The sequence below is a fragment of the Mus caroli genome, chromosome 18 (assembly GCF_900094665.2).
Source record: "Mus caroli chromosome 18, CAROLI_EIJ_v1.1, whole genome shotgun sequence".
Classification (NCBI taxonomy): Eukaryota; Metazoa; Chordata; class Mammalia; order Rodentia; family Muridae; genus Mus; species Mus caroli.
The window spans coordinates 41,399,636-41,419,045 of NC_034587.1; the positions used below are offsets into that span (position 1 = coordinate 41,399,636).

The window sequence follows — 19,410 nt, forward strand, 5'->3', positions numbered from 1 at the left end:
ACACACTGACACACAGTCCCATCCACAGACACACACTGACAGTCCCATCCACAGACACACAGTGACACACAGTTCCATCCACAGGCACACTGACACGCGGTTCCATCCACAGACACACACTGACACACAGTTCCATCCACAGACACACACTGACAGTTCCATCCACAGACACACACTGACATACAGTCCCATCCACAGACACACACTGACAGTCCCATCCACAGACACACACTGACACGCGGTCCCATCCACAGACACACCCTGACATACAGTTCCATCCACAGATACGCACTGTGTAGTCCCATGCATATTCATGATGTGAAAGAAGCCTGAAAGAAAGGAAGCCTAGTGTGTGTGTTCATGTGTGCTCTGGCCTCTCTTCCCAGCTCGGTCTCCCACGGCCCTCTTCGGCCTTCTGCCATGCCTTTCATTTCTTCCTTTATCTTCATGCTGGAGTTTGACTCTGCGTCCTCATGCTCTGCACAAACTTTACCTTTGAGCTGTACCCTGCCATGTTTTTGTATTATAAGCAGTTTATAAGCAAACATGGGATAAAGAGGCTTGGAAAGGACTTAGGGAAAGGTATATTTGCGTTTCCTGTTTCAGAAAATGTTCCTTTGCAAAGCAATCTTCTTAGAAAATAAACTGGTACAGCCCTGTTTGAATGTTCCCATGGCACTTTATGAAGTCTAGTCAGTCGAGATAAACATTCCTATATATGTGTGTGTGTGTGTGTTCATTCCTGTGGTGTGTGCTGTAGATTTACATGTTAGTTGTTTTTATTCATATTTTCACAGAATCAAAATATGAGAGGGAATGGCAGAAAACAGTATCAAGACTCACCTAATCAAAAGAAGAGAGCGAACGGAGTCCATGGTCAGCCAGCAAAGCAACAGAATCCCTTGATGGTAAGAGTTGTGTGCCGGTGTGCACAGTGTCAGAGATGGGGCAGCTCTTGTTTCTAAGATGGAGCAGGCATTGTCTAGACACAGTAATGCTGATTTAGTTCTCATTTTTATTTGATTTTTAGTGATAGGATTTTATGAAATTTAGTTCTGCACCATTGTCTTCAGGAACTAAAACTTTCAACTCTCTTTGGCCGTTCTTAGTTACGGGTACCCTTCTACTTTTGCCTTGTGTGGTCTTATTCACATTAATTTTAAAGCCTTGTTTCTCTACAGTAGAAAAAAGCTTTCTTTTTTTTTTTTTCTTCCTGAAAACCTATTGTTGAAAGGGCTGGAGGCTGAGAGCATCTGGTGCTCCTGAGAGGCTGCAAGTCCAGTTCACATGTGCCTCTAACTCTGCCTCCCCTCCCCAAGATGTGATGCTGTCTCCTGGCTTCTCTGGGCATCTGTACACACACACACACACACACACACACACACACAAATCTTGTTAAAGGTGTTAATTGAATTTGCATACTTTAGTTGATACATAAGACTGTAGATATCTATGGGGTGCCATATGCCTCAATAGATGGATATATGGTGAGAAACCTAAGCCCGACAGAGGCTGAGGCCTGAGGAAGTGAAGCCTGACATGGAGGCTAACGTGGGGCATAAGGAAACACAGTAATTGACATTGCTTTTAAAATACATGTGCGTTGTTCTTGTTCACCGTGATGCTTCTGGGTAACAACACATCCTGCTGTGACTTAGTAGCCATCAGTCACCCTCCGCCCACCCTTCTATGTTCCCTTATTCTCAGCTGTGATCAACTCCATTCTGTTCACTGCTGCTTATTGTGAGATCATCTGGTTTTGTAATCCATCCTTACACTGCAGTTAAAAGTTTCAGAGAAAGGTTCCTCTAAAAGAGAGTTTAGCATCTTTACTGATCTTTTATGTTAAAGTCTTGACACTTGTATGTTGGATTTTCTACTTGTTATGTCACTTGTTTGCCATGTCTTTAAGAAAGTGAGTTATATCAGAAACTTCAAACTTTGAATGTAAAAAAAGAAATCAAAACAAAAAAAACCGTTAACCTGAGTGTCTTAATTATGGTGACTGTTGCTGTGATAAGGCAGTGTAAGGCAGCTAAGGAAGGAAAGGGTTTATCTCCCTCACTGCTCCATCTAACAGCCCATCATTGAAGAAGGCAGGACAGGAGCAGGAACTGATGCAGAGGCCATGGAGGGGTGCTGCTTACTGTCCTGCTCCTCATGGCTTGCTCACCCTGCTTCCTTATAGATCCCAGGACCACCAGCCCAGGGGTAGCACCGCCCACAATGGGCGGGTCCTCCCCACTGGTCACTAAGTAGGAAACTGCCCTACTGGCTTGCCTACTGAGGCTTTTCTTTACGTTCCCTCCCCTCAAATGAATTTTAATTTGTGTCAAGTTGACATAAAACTATCTAGCACACTTAGTCCCCTAGGGTTACTTGACTTGGGTGTACCAAGTCCACCAGTAAACTAAAGTTTATCTGTTTATTGTCAGACTTCTCACATTTTTGCTACCAAAAACAAGACAATCAGCAATAGATGTTCCAAAGACTTCTAACAAAAGTCAGAAAATACTTCTTCTTTAATGATAATGCTATGCCGATATCTCTTACCAAGTTACTGTGTAAATTTAACTCATTAAAAAAGTTCCATTTGTCTTTTGAGATTTGATGTGACAAATTGTTTGGAAGTTTTTGAGATTTTTTTTTTTTGAAAAAGCTTCTTTGCCCTGGTATTTATCCTTTCTTGTTCTTTCTACATTATACTGTAGAAGTGTGAGCAGGTGAGGAGGAGCTGTGTGTGCTAATGGGCAGGGTGTGAAGTGGGTTGTCTTTCTAGTTCTAACTCACAGATTTGGGGATTTGCTGGGTTGTAGGGTTTTGGTGGTTTTTTGTTTTGTTTTGTTTTTTAATTTTTTTAATAATAAAATTTTAAAACATTTTTAAGTTTCTAAAGAAAAAAACAGTAATAAATACAAAGCAGACTGGCCTGTGAGAGGTCACAGAGGTCAGCCACACAAATCACAGACAGGAGTCTCCAGTTTAGGGCCAGCCTGGGCTGTTTAACAACATTGTCCTCTAAATCACACGACAGCTGTTAAAATGTGTTACTGCCTTGCCCCACAGGCAGGCAGAGATGAAAAGTTTGAGTGCTGAATGGTGCGTCTTTGAGTATATAGACAAAGTGTAAGATTTGCTGTTTGTTTTTACAGAGAAAAACTTGAAAAATTGCCAAGAAGTTGGTATTGTAGTGCTGCAGCACTGTGGGTCTCTACAGTAGACCACCCTGGGTCAGCAGGAGCGGCAGTAGTGGTCTGCACTTGTCAGGAAGGAATGTTGCCCACATGCAGTTAGAACTGGGGGGTGCTGTTCACTGCAGAGCTGTGTGTGCCTTGTGTAGGGCAGGCCCTGGGTTTGATTCCTAGCACTGGGATAGCGGGAGGGGATGTGGGACAGTCCTGTGCAGAGGGGGGAAGCTGTACATGCTAGTGTTCATCGTCATGACATGTTCTCCAACGTGTTAAAAAGTTGGGCTTTATAAAAACCTGCTGGTTAGATTCCTAGTTTAGTTTTCTTCTTAGATGTTTGATCATGTATCTCGAGAGTGTTAATAAGTAATCGTAACAAGAGGCTGTGCTGTTCATGTGCTTCTTCTAATAGAAATGTGAAAAGAAGCTGCATCCACGGAAACTTCAGGACAACTTCGAGACAGGCAAGCCGTTTCCTCTCTAAGATAACGTCCTATGGGGGCTGTGCTATCGGTGGGCTGTGTGGTGGTAACAGGTCCACAGGATGAGTGACCTGTGTGCTGCAGAGAGTTCATGTGTGAGGCTCTCTGGGGAGAAACTGGCTGGAAGGAATTACTAATAAGTGATGCAGATAGCATCACTTGAGCTGAATGCCCTGTAACTGTCAGGCCCTGGATCCCCATAAATAAATGTCATGAACCCTGGCTTCTGGGCTAGGGGAGTGGGGATGTGGCAGTGAGGGCGCCTCATTCTCCTTCTGCCTCCCTAAGTAATGGGATCAACTTAAGGAACTTTTATTCATCTGTTTTTTAACTAAGAATAAGAAGAAAAATACTTTTAAATCTCTATTTTATGACTGAAACTACAATTTTCACTCCCTTTAACTCTTTAATTACTTTGTGAAGTGCTCCTAAGCATGGCCTTTTCTTAAATGATGCTGCTTCTCCTTCCTCACGTGTGGAAGCTAGTGTGTCTGGCTTGGAAATTATCTTAGTCACTATTCTATTGCCATGAAGATACACTGTGACCAAAGCAACTCTTAAAGCATTTAATTGGGGGCTGCTTACAGGTTCAGAGAATTATGGCAGCCGGCAGGCAAGGTGCTACAGAAGTTGCTAAGAACTTTACATCCTGATCTACAGACAGCAGCCAGAGAGAGATGTTGAGCCTGAGGTGGACGTTAGAAACCTCAGAACCCACCCCCAGCAACACACTTTTTCCCACAAGGGCACACCCCCTAATCCTTCCAAATGGTCCTTCACCTGGGGACTAAATATGTAACTGTGAGGTAATGGGCAACTCTCACTCAGACCACCAGAGAAACTGACTATAATGAGCATGCAAAGTTATGTTAGTGCCACTGATGTTTGATTAATAAATGTCACTTAAAGTATAGTACACGTTTTCTGAGGTGCTTATCTGAATAGTATGAAATTTCCTTGTGCTGTGGTTACATGTTCATCAAAACCTTTCATACTGAAAACTCGTAAGAAGTGAAGAGTTCTGGGCGTGGTGGTGTACACCTTTTATCCCAGCACGTAGGAGGCAGAGTCAGGTGGATCTCTGAGTTTGAAGCCAGCCTGGTCTTCAGAACAAGTTCCAAAAGAGTCAGGGCTATACAGAGAAAACTTGCTTCAAAAACAAAAACCAAAAAAAGGACAAAGGAATGAAGAGCATTATTTTCTTTATTTTCTAAATATTTAAAGACAACGTTCACATGCATATCCACCAGTGATTCATTGATGGCATGGTCCTGAGATGGTTAGTCAATGATTCATTGATGGCATGGCCCTGAGATGGTTAATTGAATCACCTCCACCTCTAGGAGCAGATACCAGAGTTGACCTTTTAGTAACTTGACTTAACCAATTGTTAAAACAAATGAAATCAAAAACTGTCTAAAAGAGCTGTTCTGGGTCTGAGAAGATAGCCCTAAAACCCTTGTGTAGCCACACATGTCAGCGCACATGTTTAATCTCAGTGCCCATCTCAAGGTGGAAGGCATGGGCTGACGGATACATGAGGTTGTCATCTGACCCACATGTGTGCACCGTGCCATGCATGTGCTCTTGCTCTCACATGACGTGAGCACACACAAGAGTAAGAAATGAGCAAAGATGCTCTAGCCTTATTATGGAAAGCTATGCTTGTCTTCTAAACATGGAGCTTACCGTTAGCAGTTAGAATTGATGTGTTTTCACATGTTTCTTTTGACTTTTGGTACTATATCTAAAATGTATTGCTAAGACTGGTTGTCAAAAAGCTTTTGAGGTTTTCTGTTTTAATCTACTAAAATTTGGTAACTTCAACTGTATTTTCCTATACTTCTAATCTTTACAGATTTTTAAATTGTAATTTTTATATTAACCTCTGCCAGGGAGCTTTGGTTACTGTTGCATAAAATACAAATATAGGTGCTAAAAACATGCCCATTTCGAAAGCAGGGGTCTTAAAAGGTAGGCTAAAAATCTGAATTAATAGAAATAAGTAGAAATAAGCAGTAACAAATTCCACTGAATCCTAAACTGAGGTGTCAGGAAGACTTAAACGTGTGAGTGCGTGAAAGGCAATTTCTGGGTAACTTTCTGAGTTACTGTCTGCTAATTCTGTTTGCTAAGCAGATGTCACATGTGACTGGCCTTGTTCTGGTGAAGAGCCTTCGGTGGAACATGCTGAGGGACATTCTGGGGCATGCAACGGACATTGCAAGTTCCCATTTTCATCCAGAACCTTTCTGAGTTTCAAGTTTGACCAAAATGCTATAATGAAAATCTTGGACCTTTGAGCCAGCAAGAGTATTGCAGAAGTCCCTCGATCTGAGACCTGTTGCATGTGAGTGGCTGTCTCCTCAAGCCTTACCTTTCTCAGGTATCTGAAAGAAGTGCAGGGAGACCATGTTTCTAAAGAGATGTTCTGTACAGACGAGAAACTAGAAAGAAACACAAGTTTGCACTGTAAATGCAGTTAGAACTTTTTATATGGATTTACCGTTTCAGTGTTTGGAACCCAGTTTTAGTTGCCTGTGGTTTTTTGTCTCTCCCTTATTTTCACGTGACTGTGTTTTGTTTTATATTCTGATCAAGAGTTGTTTTGATTGCATCATCAGCAAGTAGCCATGTCAATAGAAGTGTTTCACCTCCCCATCTTAGTGATTGCAAAAAGCTTGCTTATTGAAAACTTAAAGGAACTTAAAACCCCAGTTACCAATGTACTGGGCATCGGAGCTGAACCATGAGGTGAGGATGCCGGCGTTTACTCATCTCTGCCTCTAACCACCGAGAGTCTAACCTTCCAACTGGAGTCGCACAGTGAACCTCGAGCACTTCATCAGGACCACATCTACAGCCTGAAGAGAGATGGAGTCAGTGAGGAGCTGATGCTGTGATGTTGAGCTATGATGTCAAAAAACCTGTGAGTGCTGGAGCAGAAAGCATGGACGCAGTAGCTGACAGTTTACTCCAGGTCATGCCTTGACTCTCCTGCCTCTGTCCGTTCAGTATTGTGTCGTGATTATGCTCGTGTGAAACGTCTATGCGTATTCTAGTTGTGTGAGTCTGTGTGGAAAACTTCATTCTTAGTTCTATATTGCATCTCAGTGTTGGTCTGTGTAAGCTGATATTATGTTAGGTTCCAGTTTGCAGTAATACTAGACTGACATGCTTTTAATTAATATCTTGAAGCCCCTGAGTTACAAAGTGAGAAAGAAGGGGTTCTGCAGTTTACCCAGTACCAGTAAATCCAGCATGTCATTAGGGGACCAACCCTTGAAGTAATGTACTTAGATCACACGTAGGAATGTATTTTGTATTTTGCTCCTTCAGAATTCTTAAACCAAACACTGGTGACAGTGCCCACTTTGCAGAGGATCGCCTGTTGTTGAGGACAATCACCAGAGCTTTAAGGAGGCAATATGTTGGCTGCCCCTGACCTCACTGAGAATCTCTTCTGGGGTGGACGGGGCTGTTAGAGTGCATGTGTACACGTGCATCTGTCGTGTGCAGTTTTAACAAGTGGTATCCACAAAGTATATCTCTGCTTATAAATAGTACTATAGAAATCTTTATTCTGTATATGTAGCCTATTTAATTGGGGTTCTACCTAACCCCATGGAACTTAAAAAGAAGGGCTATTATTATAAGGAATTCACTTGGTATTACTACTTTGCTTTAGCTTTTAAATGACTGATTTTAAAGAAGAAATTATATTTATTCATGAAAGTGTCACTCGGTGCTAAGCAGGAGACTTCACAGTGATACAGTATGTTTGGAATCTTCTATGCGACTACTTTGTGAATCCTTCTGTGACCTTTGCTTTTTAATGCATTATATGATTGTGTTTGGAAGCCCTTACTGTTCTTGTCAGAAATACAGCTGCTTTGCTTGGGTCTTCTTGAGCCATATTTATAGTTGGTCCCAGCATTCCAGATTTCTGTTAAATGGTTAAGGGAGTGAAAACTGAAGCTTGCCTGGCAGTGAGCCACTGTCACTCCCTGACTGTCACCAAGAAACCACTGTGTGTGTGTGTGTGTGTGTGTGTGTGTGTGTGTGTGTGTGTGTGTATGTGTGCGCGTGTGAGTGTGTGTGCGTGTGAGAGAGAGAGAGAGAGAGAGAGAGAGATTGAGATTCTTCTTAAGTGAGTACTTCAGTCAGTCCCTGGTGCCTGTAGAGGTTGGATTCTCAGCTCTCCATACTAGAGCAAAATCAGCTAGCCAGCACAAGGTATGGCCCTTAAAGTGGTTGACTGTAAAAACCAGCCAGTGATGTGCTGCTTCATTTAACGCACTGTGGAACAAAGCAAGGGCATGGTTGGGGTGCATTACGATAACTTTAGGCTTTAGGTCTCTCAACAGGCTGAAATGTTGAGAGAGTAAGGTTTGTATGTGTGCTGTGACTCAACTATGCAGAAAATGTTAAGTTGGTGTTCTTGTTAATGTAAGTCCAGCGTACGTACTTCTTCACTGTACAGGTTAGCTGAGAGACCATATTTAGCACAGGACTGGAGTTCTTCTCTGAGCTATGTTAGCATTTCTTCATAGAATCTAGTGATAAGGATGCTGAATATGCAATAATGTGCTTCTGTGTAGTGCTGCATTTAGAGACGCTAGAGGGAACAGTAGATACGTCAGCCTTATTATTATTTGTGTTTGAGAGGTGAGACTTTGAAATCACTTTTAAACATCCTTAGGATCCAACTGCATGTGTTCCGAGGTGCAGTGCACTGTGAATCTTTTTAAGTCTAAGTTTGTAGGTGCTTTTATGTGTAACTTAAGTGGTTGGAAGAATGTTAAGTAACTTTGTCCTCAACCATTGTACTCAAAGAGACAAAGGATACAGTTTACATACTCTCTGTAAGACGTTGTTAAGAAATAGTGAATGAATGACTCTAAGATTTCAAACGGAGACTCCATCCTGAGACATGAGCACTTGGAGGGGCTGGAATAACCGAATAGATCAGATAGCTTGGAAAACTTGGTGAGCCATGTTGAAAGAGCTAACTAGATTTTTGTACCAATATGTGAAAGATAGTTGCCCAGAACTGTCAGAGGGATTGTGGTCACTGCTTGCTGCTTTGACCTTTGAATATCATTATTTTTATATTAAATACTAATTAGTAATTAGCTATATAGCAGATTAATATTATGCTGTAAGACTTGGCTATGCTTTTTTGGGAGACTTTAATAATTTACATGTAATGTCAATAAAAATACAAATCTAAGAGAATGGCTACAGGAATCAGATTCCTTTATAAAATACTGTGTTTTCTAAAAATGTCAAGGACTGGCACCTGTGTGCATTAAAAAACATTTCATTACCAAATTCCTTACCAGTCCTGTTCCTCTAGCATCAGTTCAACAGTAAGGAGAGAGTAGGACCTGAAATGATAACTGTCTGGACAGGTTTTATTCCCATAATGCCTCTTGGCCTTTGCTGTGTCTATGCGTGCCATGTTGGAGATTTTAATGACAGCTGTTGTGTCCATGTTCTCTGAGGCAGTATTTTCTTTGTATTATTATTCATGGTTGTATTCATTAATACTTCTTCCTCCTGTTTTTGAGTTGGGTTGTAAGAGGTTCAAACGTGTTATAACTAGAATTGACCATCAGCAAAGGACACCACTCCTAGGTCTAATGGTATTCTTCACCTTTGTGTATGTAGTGTTACTCCTTAGAGCTCAGTACAGCTGGTGTACAACACTTCAGAATACATTTGTATAGTTTCTTAAAAGCCTAGAAATGGCCTAGAAATAGTAGGCCTCTCCACACCTTCCTATCAGTATATGTAGAATTGTCACTCCTGAAGCCTGTGTCAGAAGGCAGGTTGAGATCAGCAGTATGAGATTTGTCATAAGGGTTTTGCCGTTTTAAGTGTGTTGTGGGAAAGGATCTTGAACAGAACAGATAGTCAGCAGTTGCTGGGCAGAGTGAGGAAGAAACTACTACGCATTCTGGCACTTGAGTGCTTCCTGGAAGGATGCTCAGGGGAGAAATGTGGCTGCCCCCTGCCCAAGCAGAATTGAGCATGCAGTTCTTTCCAGGCATTTTCTATTCTTTGGTGAAGTATTGTTTTCTAAGTATGATCACCAAGCAGTCCATGGTTGCTAATGGAATTTTTTTGCCCTAAGGACCAGTGTTCGAGTCCTTTCTGTGTTGATTCTGTCAAGCTCTAGGCTGAGTTTGGGGTTTTTTTTGTTTGTTTGTTTTTTGTTTAGTTGGTTTTTCATTACTTTAATTTGTTTTTAATGTGTATGTATGTTTTGCCTATATATTTGTTTGTATACCACATGTGTGCCTGTGGTGCCCAGGGAGGTCAGAAAAAGTGTGTCGGATGATCCCCCCTCCACCTCCCGGAACTGAGGTTCAGAGCAATTGGAAATGGAACCCAGGCCCTCTGCCAGAGATCTCAACCTCTCTGTTGTTGATAACAAGGTAGCCCAGAGTGTTGCACAGTCATGTGCAAGTGCTGGCAGCACTTTCCTTGTGACAAACAGCATTTGTCACTGAAGTACTCTACAGCCATTGAAAAATGAAGACTCAGCCCACCCTCCTGGGTAGAACTGGATGAAAGGGCATTTCTGTCAACTAAGTTCAGTCAGGGAGGTTGTTTGTTTGGGTTTTCCCTGTATACATCTTTGTACTTGGTGTTAAAGCTCAGAGGCTTCGTTTTGAGACCTGTTCAGAGTGGAATATCTAATTTGAAGCCAGCCATAAAGAGATTACATTAATCTGGGGTCTTAGTGTAGCACAGGGGTTGGGGCTGTCTCTCTGTCACAGTTTAAAAGGAATTCACCCCAAGATGCTACTAGTTGGGCAGGATTGACCAAGGGCCCTCTGGGAAAAGGAACCCCAGGAGTATCAGTTTCAGGGTGTGACTTGGTCCTCCTAGTGGACATCGGCTCTTTGGTGGAAGGTAGGTGTGTCTGCTATGGGGGGGGGGGGTGTGGTTTTGTAGATATTGTTACTAGTTTGTTAAGTGTCCTTTCCTGAGCATCTGTTTCAGTATTCCTCAGGCTTTTTGTTTGTGCTACGTCTCTAATCCATCTGACACCATGAGAATTTGCTGTAAGTTTAACTCCTGAGCCTCAAGTAGATAAAAGGGCTGTGTTCTCTCAAGTCAATGTCTATAGCGTGGAACTGGTGTGGGAGCACAGAAAACACTTGAGGTTCTCCTTGGTAGCTTTAGAGTGGAACGGGCAGCATTTCCGAACACTCAGTTCTTAGGATAGTGAGCTTTTAAAGTAGAAGGTAGGGTGCTTTCTAATTTTAATTATTTGATCCAAATGTGTAAAACAGTAGCTCTAGACTGGTGAAGCATTTGGCACACAGTTGTGCATTTTAAAAGCCATTTCTCAAGCTTTAAGACATTCAGCACAGCCTTTGCAGTGTTCAGCAGAGGCACGAATGCAAGCAGAGGTGCAGCCATGAGGTCGGTGTCCAACGCTGGCTGTGGCTGGAGAAATGCCGTAATACTTGTGGAGCGTGAGCAGCAGTGGATTGGCCACATGATGTGCACGGTGCCTTGGGAAAGCATGAGCTGGTCCTGCAGGAATCTGCATTTCACTCATGTCTGAGCAGCACATTTTAGGCTGTGTTTGAATGTCTCACAAGTTACTGTTACGTGTCAAATGCAAGAATCCAAGGAACTGAGCCTTTCATTTTACATGTTGTTTGAAATTAGGACAAGAGACAATTCACTTCTGTTGTGTAAATAGTAATTTTTTTTCAGTTCAGCAAATAGGGCAAAACAGTAAAACCATTAACTTTTAGTTTTTGAAAACTATTTTTTTATATTTGCTGATAAGTTTTAAATCTTATGGTAGTTGTAAAAATGAGTATTGACTTACTAGACTTATGTATAATTCAATTAATCTGTTGGCTTCAATGAAACCATAATGAATCTTCATGAATGTTCATGTATTTAGCTATTTTAAGTGATATTCTCTTAATTCGGATAGGTCAGGCCAGTAGAGATGATGCACACCTGTAATCCCAGCACTTGGGAAGCAGAGGCAGGAGAGTCTCTGAGTTTGAGGCCAGCCTGGTCTACAGAGTGAGTTCCAGGACAGCCAGGGCTACATAGAGAAACCCTGTCTGGAGGCGGGAGTGGGGGGGTGGGGTGGAGTGGGGAGGGGGTGTTGTGGGTGGAAAATGGGCGGGGGGTAAGTTTAACAAAATTGAAGCATAGTTTGGGTGCAAAAGTGAATAAAATTTGGATATTTTTATGCACTGTGTCTTTGGTTTATAGTAGTTTACACTCTGCTGTGAAGATCTGATGTTCCTAAACAGTGTAGTCTTCAAACAGTTTGGGAAAGTTGTAAGCATGCAGAGTCATAGAAGCTACAGAAAGCTGGTACATGAATTCTGGTGAAATTGCTTCATTAATGATACAATAGTCAGTGAAAAACCTAGGCTTCAGAATAAGTAGATTTGTAAACTCTGTTTCTTAATTGGTTTTGTCTTATATAAAATGATTTAACATAGAATCTCTGCCAGACTTCTAACGACGTTTTATATTTTATTGGGAGAAAGATGATGTAAACAAACCCTTTACATGATTATGTCTGTGATAATAGGAAAGTGTTTGCTTAACTGTAGTTATTAGTCAAACATTTAGGGAAACCAAAAAGGAACCCCCAAAATAGCTCGTTGGGTTTACTGTAGTGTGACAGCATCCTTTAGTGCTACATTTATTTAGTGAGCCCCTCCCCCGAGTTTGGTGTATATGAATAATTGGAACTGCTTTTCACCTACATTGATGTGACTCATAAATCTCTAGTGACTCGGGTCTGTGAATTAGTGATGCTGGAGCACCGCCCTTCCAAAGATGTGGGGTGACCCGACACCTGTGTTCTCCACTGAGAAAAAGTGTGCTGTAACATCTAACAGCTTCTCAATGTGATGCACACTAGTTTAGGAGCTAAAAACATACTTTAAAGAATGCACTGACAGTGATGGAAGGCTGCCCACACTGGCTTTCTGTCGAATACTGTGAGCTTTGCTCTAACTCTGTCTGTAAGGAATTACCCATAAACTGGGCTGCTTGGGCACAGTTACAACTCTGCCTTTGGTTCTGTTCTGTAAGTCATTGCTGTTACTGGTTATTGCAGGTTATTACTCTGGACCAAAAAGGTTAGGAATGTATAGGATAAACATGAGAAGTTGTTCGCATTCATAGAAATATAAAAGGTAGAATTTATTCAGAGATGAAAGTGGCCTGTGGGAATGTCACCTTTATCTCAGGTCAGCTTGGCTCTTAAGCTGGAGTACAGTGATGGGCAGGAGATAAAAATCAGATCTGTAAAGTGCAGTGGTTCTTAGGCTTGAGCCAGAACCAGGCTTTCCAACAGAATGTCCTATTGCCCCTGCCTCTCAGGCAGGAGAAATTCACTGTTTTCTTAGAGTCCTCAGCTATGTAACTATGTTGTCATCTTTCCATATAGCAGAAAGTCTGTGTTTCGACACTCCTGATGTGCTCTGAAACTGCTTGCTATCTCCTAGGTTACATTAGACTTCTTAAAACTTTTTTTCCTGTTTTCAGTAGAGAACCTGCTGTTTATGCTGTATGTGAAGACAACCAAATAAAAATTGGTGATAAATGAGAATTTTGTGGTTTTCTTGTTCTTTTGATCTGAAATCATCTTACACCTAGTTCCTACATCCTTTCTCTTTAATTAAATCCAAATTCAGAATGGAATTAGAAATATTTATTCAGAATATAAGAACGTTTGTAAAATATTATAAATGTCTCTGTATAAATAAATGGAGTTTTTTTTTAAACAATTCTATATCAAATAACACAAATTAGCTATTTTACAGCAGCTAAAAACTAAAGGCATCTGGAAACATTTAAAGCTAAAAGTAAGTCTAAAAATTACAAGGTATAGTACAGTGTTTAGTAGCCACTTTCAAATGACACTTTCCATACAAGCAGAACAGTACTGACAGATGCAAACACAGTCACATGTGCTTCAGAAACAGTACATTCAAGCAGGATTTTCTAATTCAAGTGGTATAAAAAGCACATTTTCAATGGATTAAAAAAAGTTAAATTTCATGCAAAGTAAGTTAACATTATGTCTAAAAGCAGATTAGAAATCGAAGTGAACATTTGTAATCTTTGCATCGGGTCCTAACAAACTTATTGTTATCGGGCTCTTGAAGGTAGGTGTCCTACAGGAGCACCGCAAAAGAACACTGTGGACTCTACACCCAACCTCTTCCACAGTTCAGCCATGGAAGAGAACGAACGGTAGAGCATCTGCGTGCACGTGGAGTTCTCTACAGAACCCACTCTGTGCTGCTGAGCGGGCACGTGGGGTAATTATCAATGAGAGACTTGGAAGATCAAATAGTCAAGGGTGGTGTTACCCAGCAGTGACTCTTGTTTCTGGGATGCAGCTTTTTCTTTTTGAACACATCTTCAAAATATCAGACAATGTATTATATTGGACTACCAAAATTGTAATGCTTGCCCATATAAAAATATCTTCCTCTCTACAAGCGTGCTTGTTATGCTGGGGTCACAGCATCTCAGATGAACACAAAGGTGATTAGAAAATGAATCGAAGCCAGGCGTGGTGGCACACACCTTTAATTCCAGCACTTGGGAGGCAGAGGCAGGTAGATTTCTGAGTTCGAGGCCAATCTGGTCTACAAAGTGAGTTCCAGAACAGCCAGGGCTACAGAGAAACCCTTGGAAAACAAACAAACAAAAAACAAGAAAATGAATCAAAATGGGAGGCCGTGGGTTCAGAGCTGACCTGTGTAAAACATAGGGCTTCCATTGTGAGAACACTTAAAGGATGGGGGTGGTTTTTGTAGCAAGCCATTCCTGCTTTACAAAGAGTTTGCAAGCTGTGGCCAAGGTACCAGTCTGTCATTCTTTGTCACTTAAGTCTCTTTGTCATATAGGTTCCATTGGCTAAACAAAGTCAGTTGCCGGTTTCTTCCACAGTTGTATCTGCAGTATACCACAGAAGGAAAATACTGGTGCTGAAGCTCTTGGATGTTTGCCCATCCCTGCTCTTCACTAGGACTATACCCTAATGAAGATCAGGGCAGAAATTTTAGCCACCAAAGAATTTGTTCTCTGTTGGGCTCTAAAAACACTGAGCATCGTTCAGTAGGTGACACTGTATACATTTAGTGAACGTGATTGTTCTTACTTAGGGCACTGTGTTCATATGACATACTCCCAATTAAACATTTACCACTGAAAGCGTTTACAGAAGGAAGTGTTTGGACCAATAAAAGCGGAGCGAGGGCTCATGCTTTTCTCTACACGTCTCTTTGAACATGATACAACCTTAACTCTTGGCAGCTCTAACATTTTATATTGTTGCAGCGAGTTTTTTGTGGGCCATAGTGTATAGAATACAGAAGCCTGATAGTTTTGATCCACGCCAATGATGGAGAAAAAAAAAAACAAAAAAACTGAAAAGCATTTCCTTTCTGTTAAGGTAATGTATGTGGGAACTAGAAGACGTCTAGGTCTCCTTCACGGTGGCAAGGTCCTTATTAAGCCTCTTCTAACAGTTTTTAGAATAAACACCAGAGGCTGTGTGGCTCGGCCTGCTCTTCCTTATAAGAACTCTGCCAAAGCTCTAATTTAGAGTTCTCTGAAGCCCTTGTAAAGTTCTGCTGCAGGTAGTGAGGAAGACCTTGTGCCTACATGCATCTGGAAGGATATGCGCACTTAAGCTAATAAAAGCTTTCTAAGTGTCAGTTAAAGGTAGCATCCAGTTTCAGGCAAGTACATATCATCAGCACAGAATGGAGTGAGTGGAAGGGCCCACTGGGGACCCTGAGCACTCATGTACACCTGGAGTATGACACGGGGACAAGGGTAGGTCTCAACTGTCTGATCACATGACAGCCTTTATTATGACTCTAGTGGAGGCTTTCTTACCGGCACAAGGCAAGGCACACTTGGCTGATATACCTGGGCTTGGTTGCAATGTACCAGAGCCAGTCATAGACAGATGTCTCCTTTGCCTGTTCCCGCTGCCCGAGTTGGGTTTGTCCACCTCAGTTCAGAATGGGGAGTACAGTCCAAGGAAACTATGAAGTGGTTCCTGATGGGCCTTTTTGTTCTGCCTATTTTTGATGAACGAAAATTGGCTTTGATTAGTAAAGGTGACTGCCTACACAGGACCGTAGGTTTTTTAACCTCATACAAATTAAAATCAAGATAATCTTGTTTGCCTGAATAGACATGTTAATAGAAACCATTTCCTATTTAAAAGTTGGTTCAGGAAGCGCCCGGTTAAACAAAAAGGGAAATTACCTAGGCACCTGCTATCATGTATTTAATCAGTGCAGTTCAGTAGCTTCCATAATTCACATAAGCAAATGCCTTCTGCTTCACCCTCAACCAACATTGACAGTTACAAGGAAAAGATTGTATAGCCCTTTCCCATTTATTCAAAAACTGGACATTGCCAACGTTTTCACCAAGTCACCATATATTTATGGACTTAGAAACGCAGACTCTAAGGCCAGGTAGGATCATTGCTTTGGGGGCTTCCCTGTGGAGGAACTGTGGACCTAGAAGTAAGGGATTTTTTTCAGGCTGCGGGGAGGGGGCAAACCTCGGCAGGCAGCCTGTCATCCCTCCCTAACTTGCATCTGAGCATTCTCTTGATCGCTTAGAGCATCACCTGCTGTCCATCACTGCATCTGGATGGACAGAACAGGAAGCCTAACAAGCATCCCTTACCTGGACTGTGGTGTCTCCAGGACAGCCATGCCTATTCCAGTTTGCTCAGGGGGCAGACATTTTTGAGCATAGCTGGAAACAAACAAACAAACTGAAAGCTAATTTTACCAATTCTTGGGGTGGCAGAGAGGTAATAGATGTTTCTACTTACACATTTTCTGAATAACAGATACAACTTTACCCCAAAAGGTGAGCACAGAAAACATCACAGGTGACAGAAGGCTAGAAAGCCGTCAGCACGCACAGGCCAGGCCTTGACTCAAACCAGTCACGCTGGTGTTACTCTGCCAGATGAAGGGCTTGGCACTGGTCTGAGAAGGAAGAACTGTTGAGCTTCCAGGTCTGTCTGTCTGTCATAGGAGAAGGCCAAAATATCTTTCCTTGTTACCCAGGAGGCTGAGGAACTTGTGTTTGCTTTCTGAAAGCACACCCACCCAGAACCAGGAGTCTACAGCAACAACATGGCCATTTATGCAGCATCTTTCACCTAGGTAACCAGGGCAGTTGGACCCATTTCTCAGAGCAGATGAATAGTATTAGGGGCTACAGGAGGTGAAAAAGCTAAAAAGCCAAGCTGCTCTTAATTGTACCCATGAACAGCAGAAGGCAAAACAATAAAGGTTATACTAGGAACTAAATGAGTCTGGAATACCTCCCAGAGTTCAGGTACTTGGAACCCGCCTTCCAGTCACTGGTTAGCTTAGGAAGCCTGTCGACCATTCCCTCATCCAGTCAGAGGCTAAAGGTTCAGTGGCACTCTGTTAAATAGGTGGGAACAATTTTGTACAACAGTAAGGGTCACCAAGCCTCTTGCCTTTAGGGAGGCAGGGCCCACAGATGCTCAAAAGTGGCTTAGGTTTTGATTCAAAATAGAAGCTATTATAGTGCCCTGGGCTGGGTGAGAGCAAATACTGTTTTTTTCTTTGTTCTGGAAGAAACCCATGGTAAAATGTTGGCTTCTCTACATAAATCAAGAGTGTTCTAAATTTTACTCTTGCTAGAAGGGAATCTGAGCCCTGCCTCTAAAATAAAAATGGAAGATGCTTTTATTCGTCTAGAGCACAACGGTCTACACACAGCCCCAGCATTGCTCTATTTGAAGCTGCACTGTGTCTGGGATGCTCGGTGGCAACACTTTGTGCATCCTTTAGTCTGTAACTCCCAACTACTAACTCTTCATGACCGTATTTCAAGAATCTGGTACCATGGGACCTGAAAAGCAGAGCCTGCTACAGGAAGCCGCCAGCCCTAGATACTGGAGACATACAACACTGTCACCTTCCCCTTGGAAGAGGAAGGAAGAAATCCAGAAAAGTCCACAGCCTATGGAAAAAAAAAAAAGGAGGTGAGGGTGGGGATGGGGAGACTTGGAAATCCACAGATGCCTGGAGTTCCACTACTGCACAGAACAGTTGAGAACTGGAATGGTGAACGCTGAAAGAAGATGTGGCTAATCTTGAGGCTGGAGCCATTGTAGACACCCTTTGTGGCTAAGCCTAGAGCAGCTGGAGCTAGTACATAGGTACATAATCCACAGTGCCATCGTGACCACGCCCCCCAGGGTGGAGCCTGTGACCTATATGCAACCTTTCCACTCTTCTCCCAACAGTCCCTCCTTCTCTGGGCCCTTCCTCTTCTGAGGACTCCAGAGCTGCTCCAGGTTAGCCAACTTTGGTGCCAGAGTGCCCGTTAGAGTGACGTTTCGTTGGTGTGTGGCCTGGAATTCTCTTCCTCCAGCAGGGCTATTCTTTGCTTGAGCATTCTCACTTGGGTCTCGTGTCGCTCCACCATGGCCATCATCTGAGATTCCAGCTTCTTCAGCTTGTTTTGATGCTTCTTCTTTGCTTTTTCGTAAGCAGCCACCAGATTGCTGTGTGGGAACAGAGGGAAAGGAGGAAAGAGTCATCCCAAGGAATGAGTGATACCCTGTGCTTCGAGCTGGGTCACCAGGTCGAGAGCACTGCTCTGAAGAGCCTGGTTTGCCTCTCCAGGAAGAATCCAAAGTCCAGAGAGAAGCTGCCCAGGTCTAGGGTTCTGGCTCAAGCATACTTATCCAGGCCAAGGCTGTAGAGGAATTACCCAACACCTAACACAGTAAGAGTTAGCCAACAGCCCAAAGTGGCCCCATCCAAAACATACGAAAGAGGTTGCTAAATTTTAGAAATTTTACTAGGGGTAGTTGTTTCATGACTGCTGGCTACAGATGGTCAAGTGTGAGTTACATAAAGTGTTAGCTCACCCAGGACAGGGGCAGAAGTCTATACTCCAACTTTCTAATGCTTTGGGCTGTAAGAAAATGCTATCAGCTAAAGAATATGGGCTTATATTCTGGTCCTAGGCCTACTGTAGATGAGCCCTGCTATGTCTCCATATTCTTTCTGCTCCAAAATAGAATATTGGGTCCCTTCAGGTCTACTGTGTTACCATGAGCTAGAGTTTCTAAAGAGTGACTTGAGGGAGGAGACATACACGCACACGCATGCATACAGAGAGAGACCCTTCTGGGAGTCTTAAAATCTCATTGGGGGGGGGGCGTGTCTTACATTGATGGCAGAGTGGATTGTAAAATCCAGGTGCCTTAGTAAGCTAGTGATATTTACAAAACTAAAATGCCATTTTAGTTACAATTTGATAGTATTTTTTGAAATACTGAAATTTATGAAAAATAGTATTTTTCATAAAAAATGTGGTATCTACTGAGTTTGAGTTTTGTAAATGAATAAAAACTTTTAAAAGTTTGTCTCTGGTTTAGTTTCTAAGAAGTAGTAATAGATACCTTACAGGCACAAAGACTCTGAAGTCCTTTTTTAAAATATATGTGTATGTATATGTGTATATATATATATGTGTGTGTGTGTGTGTATGTGTATATATATATATATATATATATATATATATACATATATCATATACCCCAAATGTTTAAAACTCTTAAAGTCTAAAGTACCCTAAAATGTGCCACTGAATGGAGTTTTACTCCAATAGATGGTTTGATTGCCAACTGAAAA

At 42.1% G+C, this 19,410-nt stretch overlaps 2 protein-coding genes across 6 annotated transcripts in view; one reads left to right on the forward strand and one right to left on the reverse strand.

Annotated features, from left to right (window-relative positions):
* The window catches only part of Dcp2 (decapping mRNA 2), a 46,569-nt gene extending 33,286 nt beyond the window's left edge, over window positions 1-13,283 (forward strand). The window contains exons 9-11 of the mRNA XM_021150698.2: window positions 798-908; window positions 3,601-3,652; window positions 5,810-13,283. Coding sequence (XP_021006357.1) covers window positions 798-908; window positions 3,601-3,652; window positions 5,810-5,973 — 327 coding nt within the window. The 3' untranslated portion in view covers window positions 5,974-13,283. The remainder of the gene's footprint in view (window positions 1-797; window positions 909-3,600; window positions 3,653-5,809) is intronic.
* A 1,061-nt stretch (window positions 13,284-14,344) lies between these two features.
* Window positions 14,345-19,410, reverse strand: part of Mcc (MCC regulator of WNT signaling pathway) — a 233,011-nt gene continuing 227,945 nt past the window's right edge. For all 5 annotated transcript variants that reach the window (XM_021150247.2, XM_029472144.1, XM_021150249.2 and 2 more), the window contains one exon: window positions 14,345-18,272. In XM_021150247.2, coding sequence (XP_021005906.1) covers window positions 18,092-18,272 — 181 coding nt within the window. In that variant the 3' untranslated portion in view covers window positions 14,345-18,091. The remainder of the gene's footprint in view (window positions 18,273-19,410) is intronic.